The sequence below is a fragment of the Triturus cristatus genome, chromosome 7 (genome assembly GCF_964204655.1).
Source record: "Triturus cristatus chromosome 7, aTriCri1.1, whole genome shotgun sequence".
Classification (NCBI taxonomy): Eukaryota; Metazoa; Chordata; class Amphibia; order Caudata; family Salamandridae; genus Triturus; species Triturus cristatus.
The window spans coordinates 26571618-26592137 of NC_140590.1; the positions used below are offsets into that span (position 1 = coordinate 26571618).

The window sequence follows — 20520 nt, forward strand, 5'->3', positions numbered from 1 at the left end:
TGTATGAGGCATGTGTATGTTAACTGTCAGATGAGTACTGGTTGTATGCTAACATGCTCCAGTGTCCTCCCCTGCATGTAAAGCTATTATTGTGTATTTTTCACATTTTAAGCACAGCACAATATTAGAGGACTTGCATTCCATGTATTGGATAGGCTATGTTAGCTAGTGCATTACACCACAAGGATGAAGTGTAGAGCAACTAGTTATTATTACAGATTGTGTCTCCAGTTGGAGATGGATTTTTTTTTTTTTTTTTTTTTTTTTTTTTTTGTGTTTTAAAAACCTTTATTATCATTTCAAACTGTACACCGCTATGTAGCCAACAACCCGGAGGCAGGCAGCAAAGTGACGTGGCGGCACACCGCCAAAGATTATCCACCTTGTACATCTGAGCGATATATCCAAAATATGAATATACACAATTTACAGTAACAAACAACCAAAAAGCGACAGACGAAGAACAGTAGCACATTCCAGTCATCAGTACTCCTGCAGTTACTAACGCGCACCTGTGCAATGCCGCAGCCTCGGGAACCCTAGGCGTCCCATCCAGTCATATCACAGCCCAGCCACCAGAGCAGCAGCGGCCTGGGCAGCGCAGCCCCATCGCCAATCAGCCTCCACATGCAGACCCAAAGTGCGCCCATATCAAACCACCAGTCCACTCGCCCACGGCCTCAATCCCCGCCAGCCGCATCTCTACTCGCCAGCCATTCTACTAGCGGCTGCCATATATCCACTGGTCGTGAACGCTGCGGCATCTGATCCCAATAGGCAGTGAGTTGGTCCTTGCAGTATATCGCAGACCTAACCCATCCCGCAACAGCCGGCGGGGCCTGCTTCTTCCAGTGCACTGCCAGTTGGCGCTTAGCGAGTAGTAGGAGAAGGGCCACAAGGCGACGCAACGCCGGGGGTATATTCTTGACGAAGCCCAGGAGGGCCACCAAAGGGTCCGGAACAATGCGCATGCCCACAATTTCACTGACAGCTTTAAATATGGCATCCCAGAAGCCGTCAATGGGACCGCATGTCCACACCAGATGGAAGAACGTAGCGTCCCTCATACCACATCTCCAGCACCTCGTATCGGCCTGCAGGCCCATCTTGAAGAGCTGCATAGGTGTACGGTACGTCCTGTGTAGGTAGTTGAAGTGTACCAGCCGCAGCCGGTAATTGGGCGACAATTGCTCAAGCTGGGCACAGCAGAATTCCCATTGTTGTTCCGTGATGCGCACGCCCGCCTCCTCCTCCCACAATGTCCTGGAGTCCATATGCGCGACCGGCGTCGCACGCTGTGTAGACCTGTATATGCGTGTTATTAATTTCCGCGAGGAGGAGTTGGACAGCACGTCCTCCAAGGCCGCCAGTGATGGCGGGGCCTCCGGGAACGTAGGATATCTCTTCCTGCATGCCGACCGTAATTGATAGTATAGCAGCAGCTCCGATGCCGTCGGTTCAGGGGTCGCGGCCATGTCAGGCAGTGTGATGAAAGTATCGTCCGGATACAGGTCACCTGCCACCGTCAACCCACACGCACCGGCCCGGCGCGCCACCGCCGCGTCCGTCAACGGACCCAACAGGGGATTTCCCTCCAGGGGCATGCTCGGGGCGTAGAGATCAGAGACGCCCGCGCGTCTGGCAATGCCCGCCCAGGCCCAACGCACCATTTCCACGGTGTTGATATCTTCCCTGGGTCGTTTATATTTCTGGTACACCGCCGTCCGTATCGGGCAGGGCGCCGCCACGTCCAGTTCTATCGCAACGTGTGGCTGGTAAGGAATCGGGTGGTGCCAGTAGTGTAAGTATTGTGCCTGCGCGCTGTACGCATACAGCTCAAAGTCCGGGGCTGCCAGGCCCCCCTGACTGAAGGGAAGTGTGAGGAGGTTCCAAGCCACTCGAGGCTGCCTGCCCGCCCAGACCAGTTCGATCATGGCTGAGCGGAGGCGACGGAAGAACGCCTTTGTTAGCGGTAAAGGGATGTTTACAAATAGGTAGAGAAACTTGGGCACCACGACCATTTTCGCGATGGCGATGCGGCCCAGCACGGACAGCGGCAGCGCCTTCCATCTCTTCACCTTGGTCTCCAGCTATTCCATGGCCACCCCAAAGTTAGACAGCCACACTTCCTGAATTGAGCGGCTGATCTGAATGCCCAGATACTTGACCTCGTCGGTGGCCCACTCAATCGGGAATTCCGTGTGACACACAGCCGTGCCGTCCGTCAGCGGCAGCATCACTGACTTCGACCAGTTAATATTTATGCCGGTTAGGCCGCTATAGCGTATCACCTCTCTCATCAGCGGATCAAAATTCTCTGCCGGGTTCATCATATATATAGTAAGATCATCAGCGTACAGCGAGATTAATAGGCCACGGGACGTGAAGCCTATGCTGCGCTGGGTGTGGTGCTGCCTCAATCGAGCCGCCAGGGGCTCCGTGGCGATGGCAAAAAGCAACGGCGAAAGCGGGCAGCCCTGCCGAGTCCCTCTGGTTATGCGTATGGGCGCAGACGTTTGACCATTCACCCGCACCCTTGCCGTCGGGCCATTATATAGAACACCGATACGCCTAGCAAAGGGCAGGCTAAAGCCCATTCGAGTAAACAATGTCCGCAAGAATTTCCACTCCAGGGAGTCAAACGCTTTGGTCGCGTCCAGCAACGCCGCCGTCGCCTGCACCCTGGGGTCCAGGTAGTGTAGGAGCCCAAAGAGCACCCTCAAGTTTTGAGAGGTGGACCTCCCCATGACAAAGCCCGACTGATCCGACAGCGCTATCTGTGGCAGCATGAATTTGAGGCGGTCAGAGAGCAGTTTCGCATATATTTTAGCGTCAAGGTTTATCAGGGAAAGTGGGCGGTAGGAATCCGGGCTAGCGGGGTCCTTTCCTGGCTTCAGCAGCGTGATGATCAGCGCCTCACGCATTGACTGGGGAAGGATCCCCGTTTCTACCGCCTCCTCAAACACTCTGTGTAAGCGCGGGACCAGGATGTCAGCATATTCCTTATAGAAGGCCGCCGTAAGCCCGTCAGGGCCCGGTGCCTTACAGAGGGGTAAGCCAGCGATCACCGCCCTTATGTCATCCGGCGTAAATGGGAGATCCATGTATTGTCTGGCTCTATCATTGAACCACGCAAGCGCTATAGTGTCCAAGTACTCGCGGAGAGCAGTGTCGTCCGGATCCACCTTGGAGGTATATAATTCTGTGTAAAAGTCTGTCATAGTAGCAAGTATATCCGGCGGCTCCCGCACCACCTCGCCATCCTCCCTCCGTAATTCCAGGATATGATCCGCCCCACGCGGTGCCCGCAGCAGGTTCGCCAGCGTGCGGCCCGCGCGGTCACCCTCTCCATACCGTCTGGCTTGACAGTCTTTAGATAGGTACGCGACCTCACGGTCAGCTTCCTCCTGATATTTAGTCAGTGTCGATCGGAACATAGCCCTCGCGCCATCAGAGGGCGCCGCGAGTAACGTGGACTCAAGCCGCGCAAGTTCCGCCTCCAAGGACTCAAGCGTGCGCCGTATGGTTCTCAAAACTCCCGATTTTAGTGACATGCAGTACCCCCTGGTGACTACCTTGCAGGCCTCCCACAGTATTCCCGGGGACTCTACGGACCCCTCATTAAGCTCAAAGTACTCCTCGAGCCTCTCGCGGAGACCTTGCTGGAATACCTGGTCGCGCAGCGCTCGGGAGGGGAACCGCCAGCTAAAGGGCGCAGTTGGAGATGGATTTAACATTATGTTGAGTACCTATGGTGTGTAGTGAGATTCCACATACATGTTCATACAGTTTCTCCCTTTTAACATTTATGAAGTTTGTAAATTGGGCTTGTTGTCACAATCTCCTGCTTCATGTCTTTTGTGTGTACAGGCCAATGCCCATCCGAAGAAGGCTTTATGGTAAGCCATTGCCCAAAAATTGAGGTACCTCTATCGCTGGCGCAGCGCACACTGCAAGAAAAGATGGGAGGACATGAGGGGGCGCTAGAGAGCGCAAGGCAAAATGGCCGCGCTTCTGTGAGGCTCTGCCACACCGAGCTGTCATCCGCCAATTATCCGCGGCATGCACTGACCTGTACGCCTGCCCGAGGACGGAGGGGCTTTCTCCTCGCTTGCTGCTCTGGCCCAAGGTGTTCGCGGACCTGAGGAGGCTTGCTAGTGGGTCGCCATACGCTGAATTCGCTCTGCTGCTGGTTGGAGTAAGATGGTGGCTGCCGGGTCGCAGTAGGCCGCGCTGCACCGGAGGTCGGAGAACGGCGGCTACTGAACGTCTACCCCCGCATCGTCTGGGGCTTGGTGCCTGGAGATATTCTCATACACATATATGATGTAATGTGCCACACACCCCACATATATTCTGAAGTTGTCAGAGTAAATTTCTAACATGTGAGTTTGCCTGCATTGCACAATGGAATAAAGATAAGACACATAATTGGACCGCGGATCTGATGTGAAGCTGCATACGTGTGCCCATGCGTATATAGTTGATTTGTTCAAGAAACTGCAAGGATAGTGAACACATTTTTAAGTAATTTACGATGGATGATCTTAGTTCTACAAATGATATTTTCTTGAACTTTGTGTAATGTGCAATTTACATTCCAGATGGATGACATGTTGATTTCCACACAAAGAGAAGTGTGTGGATATATCTTTAATTGTTGATACATAGTCATAGAGCTCTCCTTTCATGACAATGTCATGACGTCATGAGTATGTTGTAGAATGATGACGTTGTGGGCTTTTTGTCTCAAACACTGGACCAGAATGTCCTTGGTTTTAATGTGTGGAATATGTGTGGAGTTCATAGCTCCACTGTTGGTTGTACTCTCACTGACTGATTACATGTGTGAGCGAAGTTTATGTATTATTTTAGCCTTTTTGTGGGCTCAGATCTTGAGTTATTTACAGTGGTCTAGCATTTTTGGTGGTGACCAAATGTATTATGTTTTGTGTGCTACGCACACTGTTATGACCACAGGTGACCCCTCATGGTGTATACATGGGACTAAGATGGTCAAGCTAGGCCTCCACTGTCAAATTAGGTTTGAGACATACAATGCAGTGTTGGTGTGGACAGCCAGACCATTATGAATTGAGTATGTCCCTAGCTGTATGTGGTGTTTGTAGCCCTGTCAATGTGTCCTGCTACTGGCCAGGTATGGTTGGACATTTTTTTAATGTAGAAGTTATTAACGTAGTTCTCGGTGTAGTTTGGAGGATGTGCAACTGTGTAATGTTAGTGGATGAAATGTCTTCAGTGTCCTTACACCTATTTGAACTTTTTTTCAGCATCGACAGAGGCAGGCAGAGGAGATGTTTCCAGAGACATTGAGGACACAGCTGGCCAGCATGGCTGTGGTCAGGATACTGACGGAGACAGAGTCACTGGCACAGAGTGTGAGGAACGTGCCTAGGAGGAGTAATTTTCAACCTCTTCATCAGATTCTCCCTCTAGTAGCCGCTCTGTGGAGGTGGTGGAAAGTCCAGGACTTGAGACAACCTCAACCTTGCTCTCCACGTCCACTCCCTTATCCATCCTCCCTGTGGGTCCCCACAAATTGGTCAGGCTCCTCAACCGTAGGGTGCGGAATGTCTCCTTTGGCTGAGTCACCTTATCCCCTGCACTGTGGCCACAGATGCCTTGAGTGAGGAGGCTTTTGACCGCCTGTGATGCATCTCTGTTGGGCAGGATGTACTACTGAAGTCCCTCCTGGGGCATTCCACTCTAATTGCTCAGATGCTGGTGTTCCTGGAGGGAATTCACAGTGGTATTTCTACACTACAAAGGTCGTGTCAGGTTTTGGCCTCCTCATCGTCGTCAGCCTTCCCCTCAACAAAGTCTTCCAGTCCACATCCTGCCTCTTCCCAAAGCCAAAAACCTGTTCCCTTACCTCTCCCATCCAGACGCAAACATAAGCGGCCACGCAGTCCAACACCCACATGCACCACAACACCCCCCAAATGCAGAAAATTTAACATACATGCACTCACCGAACAGACACTCACCACTCTCTCCAGGACTAGCCCACACATACAGACTGAGCGTGCATCAACAGACACAAGCCAGAGGCAAACAACATCAGACCCCCTGACACTTGCACCAACCACAGGCACACCCACAACATTGACATATAGTCGTTCAACCTCCTAGAGTCCACCCCTTGCCATCCCACCTGCCCAGGATCCCATGGATGTCCCTCCTGAACCTGGTGACGTTCTTTTTGGCCCAACCACTGCCCCACCTTCCTTTGACAAACCACTCTCACCCAGTTCCGACCTCAGTTCTCCCTAGTTTGTGTTTTTTGAGGAGTTTGGCCTGCCCACTAGATGCCACTTCCTTATGGAGATTCCCCTAGCAGTGTTGTGTTTGGCAAGTACTTAGATGCAGCAATGTGCTCATGCACTTTGTAAACAGTGGACTGGTCAATGGCCTTAAAAGTTGGTTAATTGTAGTAAAAGAGTGTTATCTTTTTTTTTAAGTTAACTCTCCCATCCTGTCCTTTACTTAGTTTTAGCTGTATGTAGTACCCGAAGTATATACTTGTATTCTGATGTAATTATGATGGGCTTTGGGGCTCCTTGGTAAGGGGTATTAGTAATGTGACCTTTGTACAAGTTGTGTAGTTCCACTGAATCAAAAGGCATGTTCATGGTATGTGCTAGTGTCCTGTAGACCGGATGATTGTGTCCTAGCAGTGTGTTTTTTTGCATTAGGTCTATATTACTTTTATAGGTCTCGCCTGGCGTGGGCTGCGCACATGCGTGGTCTCGCTGGCGAGATTTAATGATTTGGGGTATTTTCTGTTAAGGGCATTAAGCCCCGCCCCTCTTTTCCATTGGCCGGAGCCACCGTTTATGCTAAACGGTGGCCAGCCATTGGAAAAGAGGAGTTTGTGACGTTTTCATACGGCTTTCCTTTGGACGGGCTCGTCTGCCTTCCTTCTGCCGTGAAAGCTTTCTTATCTTTATGGGGCCATGTGTTTCAAACACATGGCCCCATAAAGACAAGAAAGCTTTCGCTACGGACGAAAGTGAAAGCGGACCGTGCTTGTTTAAAGCAGACGACATGTCAGTTCTCACGTTCAAAGGTTTTACTATAGTAAAGCTAATTCACTTTCCATGCTAAATATGTCTGAACTTGCCCAGAAATATGAAGCTGCACAATAAAATTAGAGTAATGCTACAACATTAGGGCAAAAATAACTCCAAATAAAAATAAGAAACCTTTGTAAAGAAGCCTTAGGGTTCAGACTGTCTCCATAAATATTAAGATATCCAGCATTTTTTTTCAGTTTCAGAAAATGTCCTTATAATAACCTGCACGTGCAGGGCATTGGACGACTACCCACGATAAAAGGGCACGCGTCTTTAAGTGAAATGCTGCAAATGAACCTAACCGGGGAACCTTTGTGTGGGCCGAAAACTCTCCCAGTGCGGCGGCTGCACACAGGAACCCTGAGCTGCAGGCTTCAGAGACGGGGGCTCCGAAGATCCACCGCAGCACAACAAAACACCCTGACGCAATGGAGGGCCACGGCGTGACTTGTGGGGGACTTAGCTGCGCAGCGACATGAACCGAGACCCCAAGGCGTACTCCGCTGTTACCTTTAGGTGTGTGGGCGAGCAACAAGGTAAGACACATTTCCGAAACTACGTTTACAGACGGGTGCCTTTTTAATACCCCCCGCGTTTCTATCAGGGCACTCTGATTTCATAGGGAGCCCGCCCCGGAAGACTTGTTTTAAAATCACGGTTTGCAGACAGTACTCAGAACTTTACTATTTTTCACCTAAGCCTGATGAGTGCACCCTGGCCGCGTGACGTCAGCCTGCAGAGCCGCATGACTAAAAATAGAGTTTCGTGTTTGCCATCATTGACTGCAGCGTGAGCTTTAGATGCTGCACATCTGCTATAGGGGAAGATAGGGTGGGAGGGTGTAAACGGAGGATGATGCTGCTGACGCTTTACGTGAACCCCGCTGACAGCTTGTGTGACCTTGGTTGATATGTTAAAGACCCAGCTCGGTCAAATGCTGTATGTAAAGTTTTCCCTCTTTACAGAGTTTGTTTTAAAGGGATAGCTTTCCCGTTTCATTTTAAACATTCTTTGAATTTGAGGAACTGCTATTTTCAGCACCAAAACGTTCTATATTTCACTTAGTCTCGAATGGATGAAATCTGACTACAATGTCTCTAACCATGAGTATTACGTTTAGAAGTAATGGTAGTAAATGCAGTATTGTTATTGTCAGTATTGGTAGCAATAATAATGATAATTATGGTAATAACCGTGATGTTAATAACCATGATAATAAATGTTATAAAGCCCTCACACTTCCACGAAGATAATCACTGACTTAGAAGGAAGCAATACGTTGAATTTACTTCAGGAAAGTCAACTTTATTCTTGCACTTCCTGATTTGCTTTCTGCTAGTCAATAGTATGTTAATATTAAATATACCTTGTTTTTATATGAAACGCTTTGTACCTACAGATCGCCATTTTATGGCACTTTGAATGACAGATGTTTGTTTTACTCAACCCATTGCTGCTCGTTCTATTAACATCGGAAGAATGAAAGGCAGAGTCGGCCGTGCTGGGATTCAGACTTGTGATGTGCAGGTGCCCCGAGGTCCCGCACCTGATTTCACACATCGGGTGCGACATGACAGAGTTAAAACTTTTGTGACGTAGTTTCAGGCACCTGACACTGTGCCACGGTGTCCTTTCTGACGCTTTATGAAAGGGACGGAAACAAACGAGGTTCGCTTCAAGGTAGGTTTTACTGAAAGGTAGACTGATTTCACACCATCTCTGCTGTGTTTACATAGCAAATTGGACAAAATAAAGGGTCACATCCTTGCTTTGTCCCTTGGAGGTTGCTGGTATCCTCCAAGCACGAGGGCCTGACACTGAATGTTCCTTACTTTCGCAGTTGTGTCCTGGATGTTGTGTCGGATTGAGTTTTGCCAGCGAGTGCAGGCTCCCGTTCCCCCTGCACAAACAGTGCTGCTCCCAGGGACAGGGCCTGCTGCTGGGCCTCTTGTTGTGTACAGCACAGCATGTGTTTTCTGATGGATACATCTGCCAGTGGATTCCTCACCTTGTGAATATCCCCTGCGCCAGCATTCCATAGAATTTTTTCCCCAGCTCTCAACGCCTACGTGGACGTCATAATGCTTCGGCTCCGCTCGCGACTCCGTATGACGTCACCGGAGCCATAAGAGAGCCACGTCGGCATGATGACGTCGGTTCCCTTTTTTCCGCGCCGTCGACGCGTAACGGTTTTCCAGCACTCTCCTGCTACTTTGTTGTCTTGCAGTGGGTTACTGTTTCTGGATTTGCCATGTCTTTGACAAGAAAGTCAGGTTTTAAGCCTAGTAGGGAATGTGGGGGCCACATGTCCATTACTGACCCCCACGAAGATTGTTTGTGGTGCCTTTCTTCAGACCATGATGTGAATGACTGCTCCTGCTGTAGAAAGATGAACCCCAAGGCCCTGAAGGAGAGGGAGGCGAAACTCTTCATGGCCAAGGCGAAGAAGGAAAGGAGAGGTAGGAAGAAGGAGAAGTCGAGGCCGGAGTCGTCGACTTCACACTCTTCGAAGTCGAAGAAACACAGAAAGAAGAGAAAGCATAGCTCTCGGCGCCGATCGTCGAAGAGTAAGGCTTCGAGGTCGCCGTCGCCTCGGTGTCAAAGCAAGGAAGTTATTTCTCCTTCTCCTTCCCCTTCTCGTATGTCTCCAGTGAAGACACCTTCGCCGAAGTTGACTCTGGCGCGGTCCCCGGCGCAGTGACCGGCGCCAGTGGAGTCTCCAGCTTCCGACACCGAGCTGGATCAGGTGGAAGATCTTTCTCCGATGCCAGCTGAACCTGCGGTGCTAGTGGAGGACACTTCGGCTCCAGTTTCTGATACTCCTCGACCGGATCCAGGGTCAAATCCATACCCGCGATTCCTGACTCCGGGTGCGGATACAACGCATTTCCTCAATGCTATGTATGGGGTTTTTCAAAGGGCTGCCTTCCCATCCGGCACACCTTCTGGTCCCGTGGGTCCAATGGCATACACTTTGGAAGTGCCGCAGCATTATGCTCAGGCTCCTTTTATGCCCTTCTTGCCGATGGCTCCTTCATGGCAGTTCCCGGCGCCGTCTGGAGATCCATCCCGGCTTTGTCTGGATCGTTTGCCTTCTTCGGAGGCTCCCTCGACGCCGATGCCGACTTCATCTGCACCGCGTCCGGCGCCGCCGACTCCACGTTTGGTGCCACCGACTCCACATACGGTGCCGCCGACGCCGGGTCCTTGGATCCGTTCTCGGAGAGAGGCCCAGAGGATTTTGGAGGAGGAGTGATATATGGAGGAAGTGGAGGAAGGTGAGGTTAGTGAATCAACTGATGAGTTTGAAGGCAATCAGGATGCTAGTGGACTTGATACTACTCCAGAATAGGAGCATTCTTCTGCTAGGTCATCTCCTCCACAAGAGTTGGCCCCTTATCATTCGGTCATCAGAAAGGCTGCAGAGTTGTTGGACTTACAGTTGCCCTCTGCAGAGTATAAGCCAAACCTTTTAACTGAAATCCTACATTCACCATCGTCATTTGTTGAGCCCTTGTTGCCCTTTAATGAGGCTATTTTAGAGCCAGTGATGGACGTTTGGCGCAAGCCACTTTCTTCGCCTGCAGTATCCAGACAAGTGGCAAGGAGATATAGAGTGGCTCCGGGGGATCCGAGCTTCCTTTCTTCTCACCCTTCACCAGAGAGCCTTGTGGTGCAAGCTTCCTGCTCGAAACAATCTTCAGGCGCCTTCCCTCAAGCACCAGCTGATAGGGATTCTAAAAAGTTCGAACAATCAGCCAAAAAGGTCTTTTCATCTGGAAGCATGGCTCTCAAATCGACTAATGCCACTTGCTTATTGGGGCGCTACCTTCATGCCCTGATGGACTCGATGAAGCTGTTAGCCCCTAAGCTGCCTGAAGAGGAGAAGGCCTCTTTAATGGAGGTTGTTACGGACACTCAAGCTGCTGCAAGGCAGGTTATTCATTCGGGCCTAGACACGGCTGATTCTGTGGCTAGAATTATGGGGTCTTCGATAGCCACTAGGAGGCAAGCTTGGCTTCATTCTTCCGGCTTCTCTGCTGATGTTCTGACCACGTTAGTTGACTTGCCTTTTGATGGAGAAAAGCTGTTTGGGGAAAAAGCCAATTCCGCCTTACAGAGGTTTAAAGATAGCAGGGTTACTGCGAAGTCTTTGGGTTTGCAGACTCCGGCTAAGAGATTTGGTTTCAGAAAGTATAGAGGATTTGGGAGGTCTTTATTTCGTACCTTCCGTCAGCCTCAACAACAGCAGCAGCAGAATCCTCTCTATAGGTCATATAGAGGAAGACAAAGGGGCCGGAGGGGTTCTGGCCGCAACCCATCTTCATCTTCTGCCTCCTCTGCTCCCAATGAAGCTTCAGGGAAGCAGCCCTAGATCCCCCATCCTAGATCATGTGAGTCCTGTGGGGGGTCGGGTGTCCCACTTTCTGCGAGGTTGGAAATCTGTCACGACGGACCTTTGGGTTTTAAACCTCGTGGAGAATGGGTACGCCCTTCCCTTTCGGGAGTTTCCTCCCCCTTACCCTCCTTGCCAAGTTTTTTGCTCAGAGGACCATCTGCTTCTGCAAAAGGAGGTTCTCGTATTGCTGCAAAAAGGTGCGATAGAGGTACTCCCGGTATTTCCTGATTCCTAAAAAGGACGGCAGATTGCTTCCAATCCTGGACCTCAGAGTCTTGAATTTTTACGTGAAACAGGAGAAATTCAAGATGCTGACCCTTGCACAGGTTCTTCAAGGGTTGCAGCAAGGAAACTGGATGGTGTGGATCGACTTGCAGGATGCGTATTTTCACATCCCAATCCTGAAGTCGCACAGGATGTATCTCCGTTTTACGGTTGGGTCGCAACACTACCAGTTTGCGGTCCTCCCGTTTGGTCTTACTACCGCACCTCGAGTCTTCACGAAGGTGATGGCAGTGGTGGTTGCTCATCTCAGGAGGTCGGGGATTCCGGTCTTCCCCTACCTGGACGACTGGCTTCTGAAAGCAGAGTCCCCAGAAATGGTGCAACATCATCTGCATGTAACATCTCAACTGTTATTCAACTTGGGTTTTTCGATCAATGCGCCCAAATCTCACCTGGTGCCCTCTCAGCACAACCTGTTCATGGGGGCAGTACTGGACACTACTGTGTGTCGTGCATTTCCTCCTCCTCAAAGAATTCTCGGCATTCAGGAAATGGTCCCTTTATTCCACTATGGAGCGGTTGTTCCAGTTCTGAAGGTCCTTCGCCTGCTCGGTCTGTTCGCCTCCTGCATTCTGTTGGTCAACTATGCCTGCTGGCACATGAGGGCACTCCAGTGGTGCCTCCGCAGGCAGTGGTATCAGCACAACGGAGATCTCAGTCGATCAGGATCTCCAGAGAGGCTGCAGCAGATCTGCATTGGTGGAGCGTGGGGGGCAATCTGTCTCAAGGAAAGCCCTTTCATCTTCCTCCATCGGTGGCCACAGTGATAACGGATGCCTCCACCCTAAGGTGGGGTGCTCATCTGGGGGATCTGGTGATCAAGGGCCTTTGGTCTCCAGAGGAAAGATTGTCTCATATCAATCTTCTGGAATTGCGGGCGATACGTTTAGCGCTCAAGGCCTTTCTCCCTTCCCTTCGCGATCAGTCGGTTCAAGTCCTGACGGACAACACTACCGCGATGTGGTATGTCAACAAGCAGGGAGGAGTAGGGTCGTATCGTCTCTGCAGAGAAGCGTTACAGCTCTGGTCCTGGGATCATCGGATTTGCTTGATGGCAAATCATCTGGCCGGGGTGCTGAACGTACGTGCGGACAGTCTGTCGGCAGTACTCCGCCGGCCACGAGTGGAGGCTTCATCCGGAGGTGGTTCGTCATGTCTTTCGGACGTGGGGGACTCCTCGGATAGACCTATTTGCCACCCGTGAGAATGCGCATTGCCCGTCATTCTGCAGTCTCCAGTTTCCGTTGCAGGGGACGTTGGGGGACGCGTTTCAGTTGAGTTGGAGCTCACATCTCCTTTACACGTTTCCTCCCATACCCTTGATTCCTCGGGTTCTGAGGAAAATTCGCCAAGACCTGGCCCAAGTTATTTTGGTCGCCCTGGATTGGCCAAGAAGGGTGTGGTACACGGATCTACTTCACCTTTCATCGCACCCTCCTCTCCGTCTCCCTCTCAGGGCAGACCTCCTCTCGCAATTGGAGGGGCAGGTTCTTCACCCCCACCTCCAGAGCCTGCACCTTCATGCCTGGAGATTGAACGGGGCAACCTGAGTTCCTTCTCTCTCCCGCCTGATGTGGTGGATGTAATTTTATCGGCCAGGCGACACTCCACCAAGTCCATTTACTCATATAGGTGGTCTAAGTTTGTTAAATGGTGTGGAGAGAGATCCATTGACCCTTTAAAAGCCCATCTTTCTAATGTGCTTCAGTTTGCTCTTTCCTTGGCTCAGCAGGGCTGTGCTGTGGCCACGGTCAAGGGCTATTTATCGGCCTTATCGGCTTTTCTATGTCTTCCAGATCAGCCGTCTTTATTTAAATCTCCTATTGTACTAAGATTTATCAAAGGCCTTACTAACAGGTTTCCACCTACTCCTTTTGTAATGCCGCAGTGGGACCTTAATCTTGTTCTGACTTTTTTGATGGGGTCTCCTTTTGAGCCCCTTCATAGTTGTCCTTTGAGGCTGTTGTCTTTTAAGATGGTCTTTCTTATAGCCATAACCTTGGCAAGGAGGGTGAGTGAGCTTCAAGCTCTTAGTTCAAAACCCCCGTTTTTAACCTTACATGCTGAAAGGATGGTTCTTGGGACCAGGGCTGCTTTCCTACTTAAGGTAGTTACTCCCTTTCATCTTGGGCAGTCCGTTACTCTCCCTGTGTTTTATCCACCTCCTCATCCTTCCAAGTAGGAGGAAAGACTTTACCGATTGGACCCAAAAAGAGCTGAGCGCTTTTATTTGGACAGAACGAAGGACTTTCGTTTGGATGATCAGCTCTTCGTTGGCTATATTGGACAATCTAAAGGCAAAGCTGTGCAGAAGCGCACTCTGTCCAGATGGATCATCCTAGCCATCAAGATCTGCTACGCCCTTGCTGATAAGGTTCCTCCTGATGGTATTAGGGTTCATTCAACTAGGGCCAAATCGTCTACCTCTGCTTTGGCCAGGGGTGTTCCGGTGGCAGACATTTGTAAAGCCGCGACTTGGGCCTCCCTCCATACTTTCGCAAAGCATTATTGCTTGGACTCTCAGATGAGGAGGGAGGGCCATTTTGCGCGCTCTGTCTTGCAGGACTTTTTGGTATAGGAAGGTGGACACCCTCCTCCAGGAGTGGGACTGCTGTGGGAATCTATTCACAAGGTGAGGAATCCACTGGCAGATGTATCCCTCAGAAGAACAAGTTACTTACTTTCAGTAACGCTTTTTTCTGGTGTATACAGTATCTGCCTGTGGATTCCTCACTGGCCCACCCGCCTCCCCGTTGTCCACCTTTGTATACCTTAAAGGATGTCTTGTTTGACATGTTGTTTTACATTGTATCTTCTTTTAATCTGATGCACTTATAGGAAATGCGTATGTTCTTTAGCTTTCCTTTTGTATATGTACTTTGTATATTTGTTCGAATATTGTATACTGTGTATACTTTGCATCTGTCGTTGGTCCACCTGTTCGCCTCGGAGGCACGGAATAAATGGGTGGAACTGACGTCATCACGCCGACGTGTCTCTCTTATGGGTCCGGTGACATCATACGGAGTCATGAGCAGAGCCGAAGTATTATGACGTCCACGTCGGCGTAGAGTCCTGGGGAAAAAATTCTGTGGAATGTTGGCGCAGGGGATATTCACAAGGTGAGGAATCCACAGGCAGATACTGTATCCACCAGAAAAAGCGTTACCGAAGGTAAGTAACTTGTTCGTCGAGCGCACCCATGGCTCACACCCTGTGCATGGCATCAGTGACACGACTCCTTGCAGTTATAATCGAGCGTATTGCAATAACAGCAACTGGCGAGGGCGGGGAGGCGGACGTTTACTGACAGGTATTATTGGTGTTACGCTGTTTACCAAGGAAGGTCGAGAGGTTCTTTATTTAGCGTCCCATAACTCAATTCACTGAAACCTCAACTGGCTCGTGGCTGAGCTCCCATAACTCCTCGGTTCTAGACAGCAACCCCTCCCCCTGCCCATTTTCTTTGACTTCAGTTTAGCCAATGGTTTAAAATGCTTATTTCTTGTTTTTGTATCTCTTCACGTGATTTGTAGCACAGTAATACAGCCCTATTGCCCTGTAAGTCTTTATTCATTGTCGAGCCAAAACCCAGAATAAATGACATTGATGACGTCATTTGCACCATTGTCGTTTGAGAAAGACGTCTTTTTAGAGCTTAATTAAAAGTTTTGTCACCCCATCAAAGAACAATTATCATATAACATGTTCGGTCTCTGTATAGGAAGGAAATATTATGGACTACTTTTTAAAAATAAAAATAACTCCTGTTATGGTATGCAGGCGTTCATGTGTATATTAAATAAGAGTAACTTTTTCTGTTGGCCAGTGGAGCTACCATGTTGTGTTATTGCATGGGTTATTAGTTCACGCATATTGTGTGATAAGTATATTGTATGCCTTCAGGATATGCTTCCTCTATTGTGGTGGTTAAAGATAGTGAGGGTTAAAGTTTTCGTCTAAAAGGGGTCTTGGGGAAGATCAGTCTGTTATGGCAACCATTACTGTCTGGTACAGGCCCAGAGCTTCCTTCTAATCTAAGAGACAGGCAATCATAGAGGTCCCAGTTGCCCCAATGCAGAAGTGTAACAAATATCTTGGGGGCACTTGTATCAACAAGCATTGAAAATGCAGTAAGTCTCGCCTTTCATTATGTTAAACCCATTTGCTTTGCTATACAATACCATTAACAAAGCAAACGGCTTTAACTTAATCAAAGGCGAGACCTGTTGCATTTTCAATGCTTGTTTTAATGGTCAGCAAGAATTTGCTCGCTCTGCTCCCATCGATATATGTTGCTTATGTTTTGGTCTTTTGAGTACTCAATGTGTACCTCAACACATGAAGTACATCAGCATTGCTTAGGTTTGTGTGGGTCTGCATGTACCTATGTGAAATGGGCAGTGTGCTTTTCTGCTACTTACAATTGATGTCTGACAGATGCTGGGTTTGCTATTTGTTTGGCTGCTTTGCACTTTTCAAATTCCTACCCATGTGTTCAGCTTATTTCTGTATAAACTTCATAAAATACACATCTATGATTTCTTTGGGCCAGTGCTTGTGTCATGGTCAATGCATGTGGTAGTTATTTTGTTGTGCCACTGGCTTGACTTGTTTTGTCTCCCTGATGGTGTCATTAGTATCCTGTGGGTTAAGTTTCGATTTAGGCGCGATAAGCACATTTAGGATATGTTTCCCACTGCTTGATGGCTATGGCATTGCATGACTTGACTTTTGATGTGAGCTATGTGTAATAGTTTACTTCAACAATGTGACAGGGAACATTTTTTTTACTTTGAGTCATTACGTCTGATGTGTCATTCAAATTACAAAGGGAGCTTTGATGTGTGCATTGTAATGAGGTCATTTTAAGTGAAGTCTCTTATTCTGAGTTAAATTAACAAGGCCTCATGGTAGCTGTAGTAATTTCCCAAAGAGACATTAGATTATTTGGGTTATGTTGCAGTGGACGAATGAGGCAGAACGGTGGTAATGTGCATGTCAACATAGTTAGTTTCCTTGGTGTGATATTTTGGTGTGTATATTTAGAGGTGGGGGTATTGCGTATCATGGAAAATGCCAACCTTACTTTCTGTGTTGTGGTACTGACGCATAATTGTGTGTAGACTGTGTGTATGTGTTTTTCATATATTTGTGGTGTCGAGTGCATGTTACGGAATGTACTACACAAATTTGAATGCGTGGTATGTGAAATGTGGACCTGTGACATTGTTAAATACAGTTAAATTCCATTGATTTTTTGCTGACAATGCATTCATTTAGTATGGGTCACAATGGATACATCGAGTGACGACACTCGCTGGCCATGTCGCCTTTGACGGGCTTTTCTTTGGAGGTAATCAATGAAGTTGAGCAACGGCATTACAGGTAGTATAGCCACCATGTCGGCACAAGACATGTAGATGTGTATAGAGGTTAGTTTTGGTCTTATAGCCCTCTCTTTCCGCCGCTTCTTGCCTGGAGTTGGGACCGCCATACTTCCACCAGCAGAGATGCAACTCATAATGGGAAGGGAGGTAGGAGTGGCAAACAGAGCCTCATTGGCCCTCACCGCTAGCCAGGCGGTCTGAGATAGCCGGGGGTGTCAGTGGTGCTACGGGGGCCCGCAGCAAGCCTTGGCCATGGACCGCTAACCTCCTAATAGGCCCCTTTGTGATGATACTGTGAAGGATCCCACAACCCCTTTTATCCTCGCAGATTCTTGTTTCATTTATCATCTTTGGTGGTTTTTGGTTTACAGGTAAATATTTTGTGCTTACTTCTCTTGAGTGCCTTTAAAGTAAAAGCGCTACGCAAACAAATGATGGACAGAATGCTGCATATAATGAGTAAGAAATAAAACTATTAAAATGATTTGGCTTGAGGTTTAGTGGTGCTGTTACTTATCTAGGAGTGCCTGCTATTGTGATTGGGGGCCAGATGTATGATGGATTTTTGCATGCCAGAAAGGGTTTTAGACTCGTTTGTGCATGCAAAAAACCTGTGGCCCATGTACTAACCCTATTTTGCGAGTCTCTAATTAAATAACGACTCGCATAATAGGGTTAGCGACTCGTTATTAGGAAGGGGCGTTCCGAGGGTGTCCCTTCCTAATAGCGAGTCTGAACCCTATGTAAGAATGTTTTGCGACCGCAATTGCGGTGTGGAAATGTGGATTTTCCTGGTCAGTTATGTCCCCTATCTTGGACCCCAACGGTTCTATATGCATGTTACAAGTACATGTATGTTCCCTCCAGTTCCAGTTTCTAAGACGCAAACATATGTGTGTCTACCGTCAACATGTTCTCTGTCAGATCCGCCATCAATGGGCTGGATATTCGATTCCTAAGTATAAAAGGCCACCGACTTTATATGGCCAAGTTACTCCATTTTTACAGTTCAGGCGAGTAGGCCCGATTCTGTCCTCAAAGCCTTTCCCTGCTCTCTGTCTCTGACAGCTTCAGCTTGAGCTCGCATCTGTATCCATGAACTTTGTCCTACTCTCTGTGCAGCTAACGGTGCCTGCCTCGGCCAGTTTTCGCCTGTCTGCCAAGAAGTTGTATTTCACCTTCGAATTATCTATTTTGCTCTTCAGCCGATGCATTCTTGCCTAGTAGTTTAAGTAAACATTCCTCCAGTTACCAAGCAAAAGGCCAGGCTTCTCTGTCTTCATGCAAGTGATTCATAGCCCTGTTGCTATGGAAAGTTTTCTGCCCCTCGCATCTCATATAGACACTTAGACGCTTGTACACGCACACAGTCAGTATAGAATAGATTCTGTCCGAGAGTCTCCTCCTTGTGGATAACATAGTTCTTTAAACATAGGATGTTAGATATGATTTGGGATTAGGATGACTTGACCCCAGACTTCTCGTCTCCACATGTAGAGCTAAATGTCAAGTCCCCTTCACCCCCTAGTTACACGTCAATTACACGTCATGCTGCTGCGCGCGCATCTATGCCAAGTATTATCTTATAGATCCACCTATGTCTGATAATGCAAGCCAATTATGTTTCTTTTATTCCTTATTACGCCTAGTTTCGATTATGTCACTGTTACGTCATTTTTCTTATCAAATGTTACGCCTTCTACATTCGTTTCATTGTAATGCACTTATTATAAAAATGTATGTCTGTTAATAAATTATTGTACTTCACTTCCTGAACCCTCGTGGTGACGGAACCTGAAGGCCGCCACTCGAGTCGGCCATTTTGAATGGAATAAAGCCCATTAGAAAACCTCTTATACCACGGATTCTGCCTCTTGTTATTTTGAGCTATTTTACTTTATTTTAAGACTCCGTACGAAATTCAGTCAGGTAATATTTATTTTATTTACCACATAATGGCGCCCGAACAGGGACACTTTCTCATCTCACGCGCCGGCGGTGCGTTGCAGGCCCGGTCTCCTGCCACAGCTGGACGGACCATAAACGCGTACCAGCAGGATTTCCTGTAAGCTCCCTCCGGTCAAGCGGGGGCGACTGAGGCTGCGATCAACCCAGACGAGGCGGTGAGAAGTGCGAAGTATCCCCGACCAGAGCCTAGCTGAGAGAGCAAGATCCGAGGTATACAGAGGCCCACCAGGTTTTCCGAAATTCCGACGTCCAGAGGGTCCGATGTCCGCAGTTATCGAGTCCTGTCCATTCTCTGAGGCCTTCCGTTTCAAGGAGCTACTCGGTGAGTACCATCGCCGGGGAGGCATGTTGACGTGCACATAGGTTGTGCCGGTCAAGACGGATTTGGGTACACAAATCCGGTCTGCACTGTTTAGCAGTGTATATGTACTGTTTAGCAGTATATCAAGTATTCCGAAGTATTCAGTTATTGTCAAGAATTCAGCGTGGTGATTAGTTAGGCAGACTGTCATCATTGTCGATCATTGTTATAATGTTTAATGTTTAATGTTTAAAGTATTCAGAAAATGTCTTGCATATTGTGGTATGAATGACTGTTCATTGTTCACTGTTCATTATTGTGTTTCTCGTATTAAGTAAGTTCAAGAGTAAGTATCAGATCAGTTGTTAATATGCCGCTCTTCTCGAAGTTAAGACAGATTACCACCAGAAAAGGGGTGCTTGAAGAAGCAGTTCCTATTCCTCCTAGAGACACTCCAGGACATTTCATGTACCATAAACATGGCATAGATGCCATATTGTTTCTTGATCTATGGGTAGATTATACCAAGGGATTACCGGAAAGTCAAAGGTGGCCCATAGCGGGAACCTGGGATGCAGAGTGCATCATGAAAGTGGAGGAAGAGTTATGGAAAAGAAAGGTCAGACAGTCACAGAAAGACGCTATCGAGTTATGGCGTAAAGAATCTCATAGACGAACAGAAAAAGCACGTAGACAAGAAGAGAGGAGTAAAGAAAGTTCAAATAAAGTTCAAGAAAATCTATTAATTGAGGAAGGTATCCGAGTGAAATCAGAACAAGTAAATAGACAAAGTAATGCTCTTATGAATGGTATGTATCCCCTTCTAGCCGAAGGATTACCTAAGGCTGCTCCAGAGATACCAAAAGACTTGCCACCCCCATTATTTCCAATTAAGGTACATCCAAAAGGGCGTCCCAGAACCGCAGAAGACGTTTTCCTTTCCTCATATCTAGATGATGCAGCCCCCGAGTATGCTAACGCCACACCACATAGACCGTCTGGCGGAGGGGTTCAACGTCAGGATCAGGTATCTGTCCCCGTGCAACAGCAAGTCCCGACGCAAGTTTCGGCAAGCACATC

At 48.4% G+C, this 20520-nt stretch overlaps 1 protein-coding gene across 3 annotated transcripts in view; it reads left to right on the plus strand.

Moving 5' to 3' along the window:
* Nucleotides 1-20520, plus strand: part of LOC146808723 (cell adhesion molecule CEACAM8-like) — a 468434-nt gene that overhangs the window by 255341 nt on the left and 192573 nt on the right. For 2 of the 3 annotated variants that reach the window (XM_085614224.1, XM_085614225.1), the window contains one exon: nucleotides 5292-6491. The exons of the other annotated variant lie outside the window; for it this stretch is intronic. Coding sequence is in view for 1 of the 2 variants with exons in the window: in XM_085614225.1 (XP_085470351.1) it covers nucleotides 5292-5416 (125 nt within the window). In the remaining variant the exon portion in view is untranslated. Of the gene's footprint in view, nucleotides 1-5291; nucleotides 6492-20520 lie in introns of those variants that run through there. 3 annotated transcript variants of the gene reach the window in all.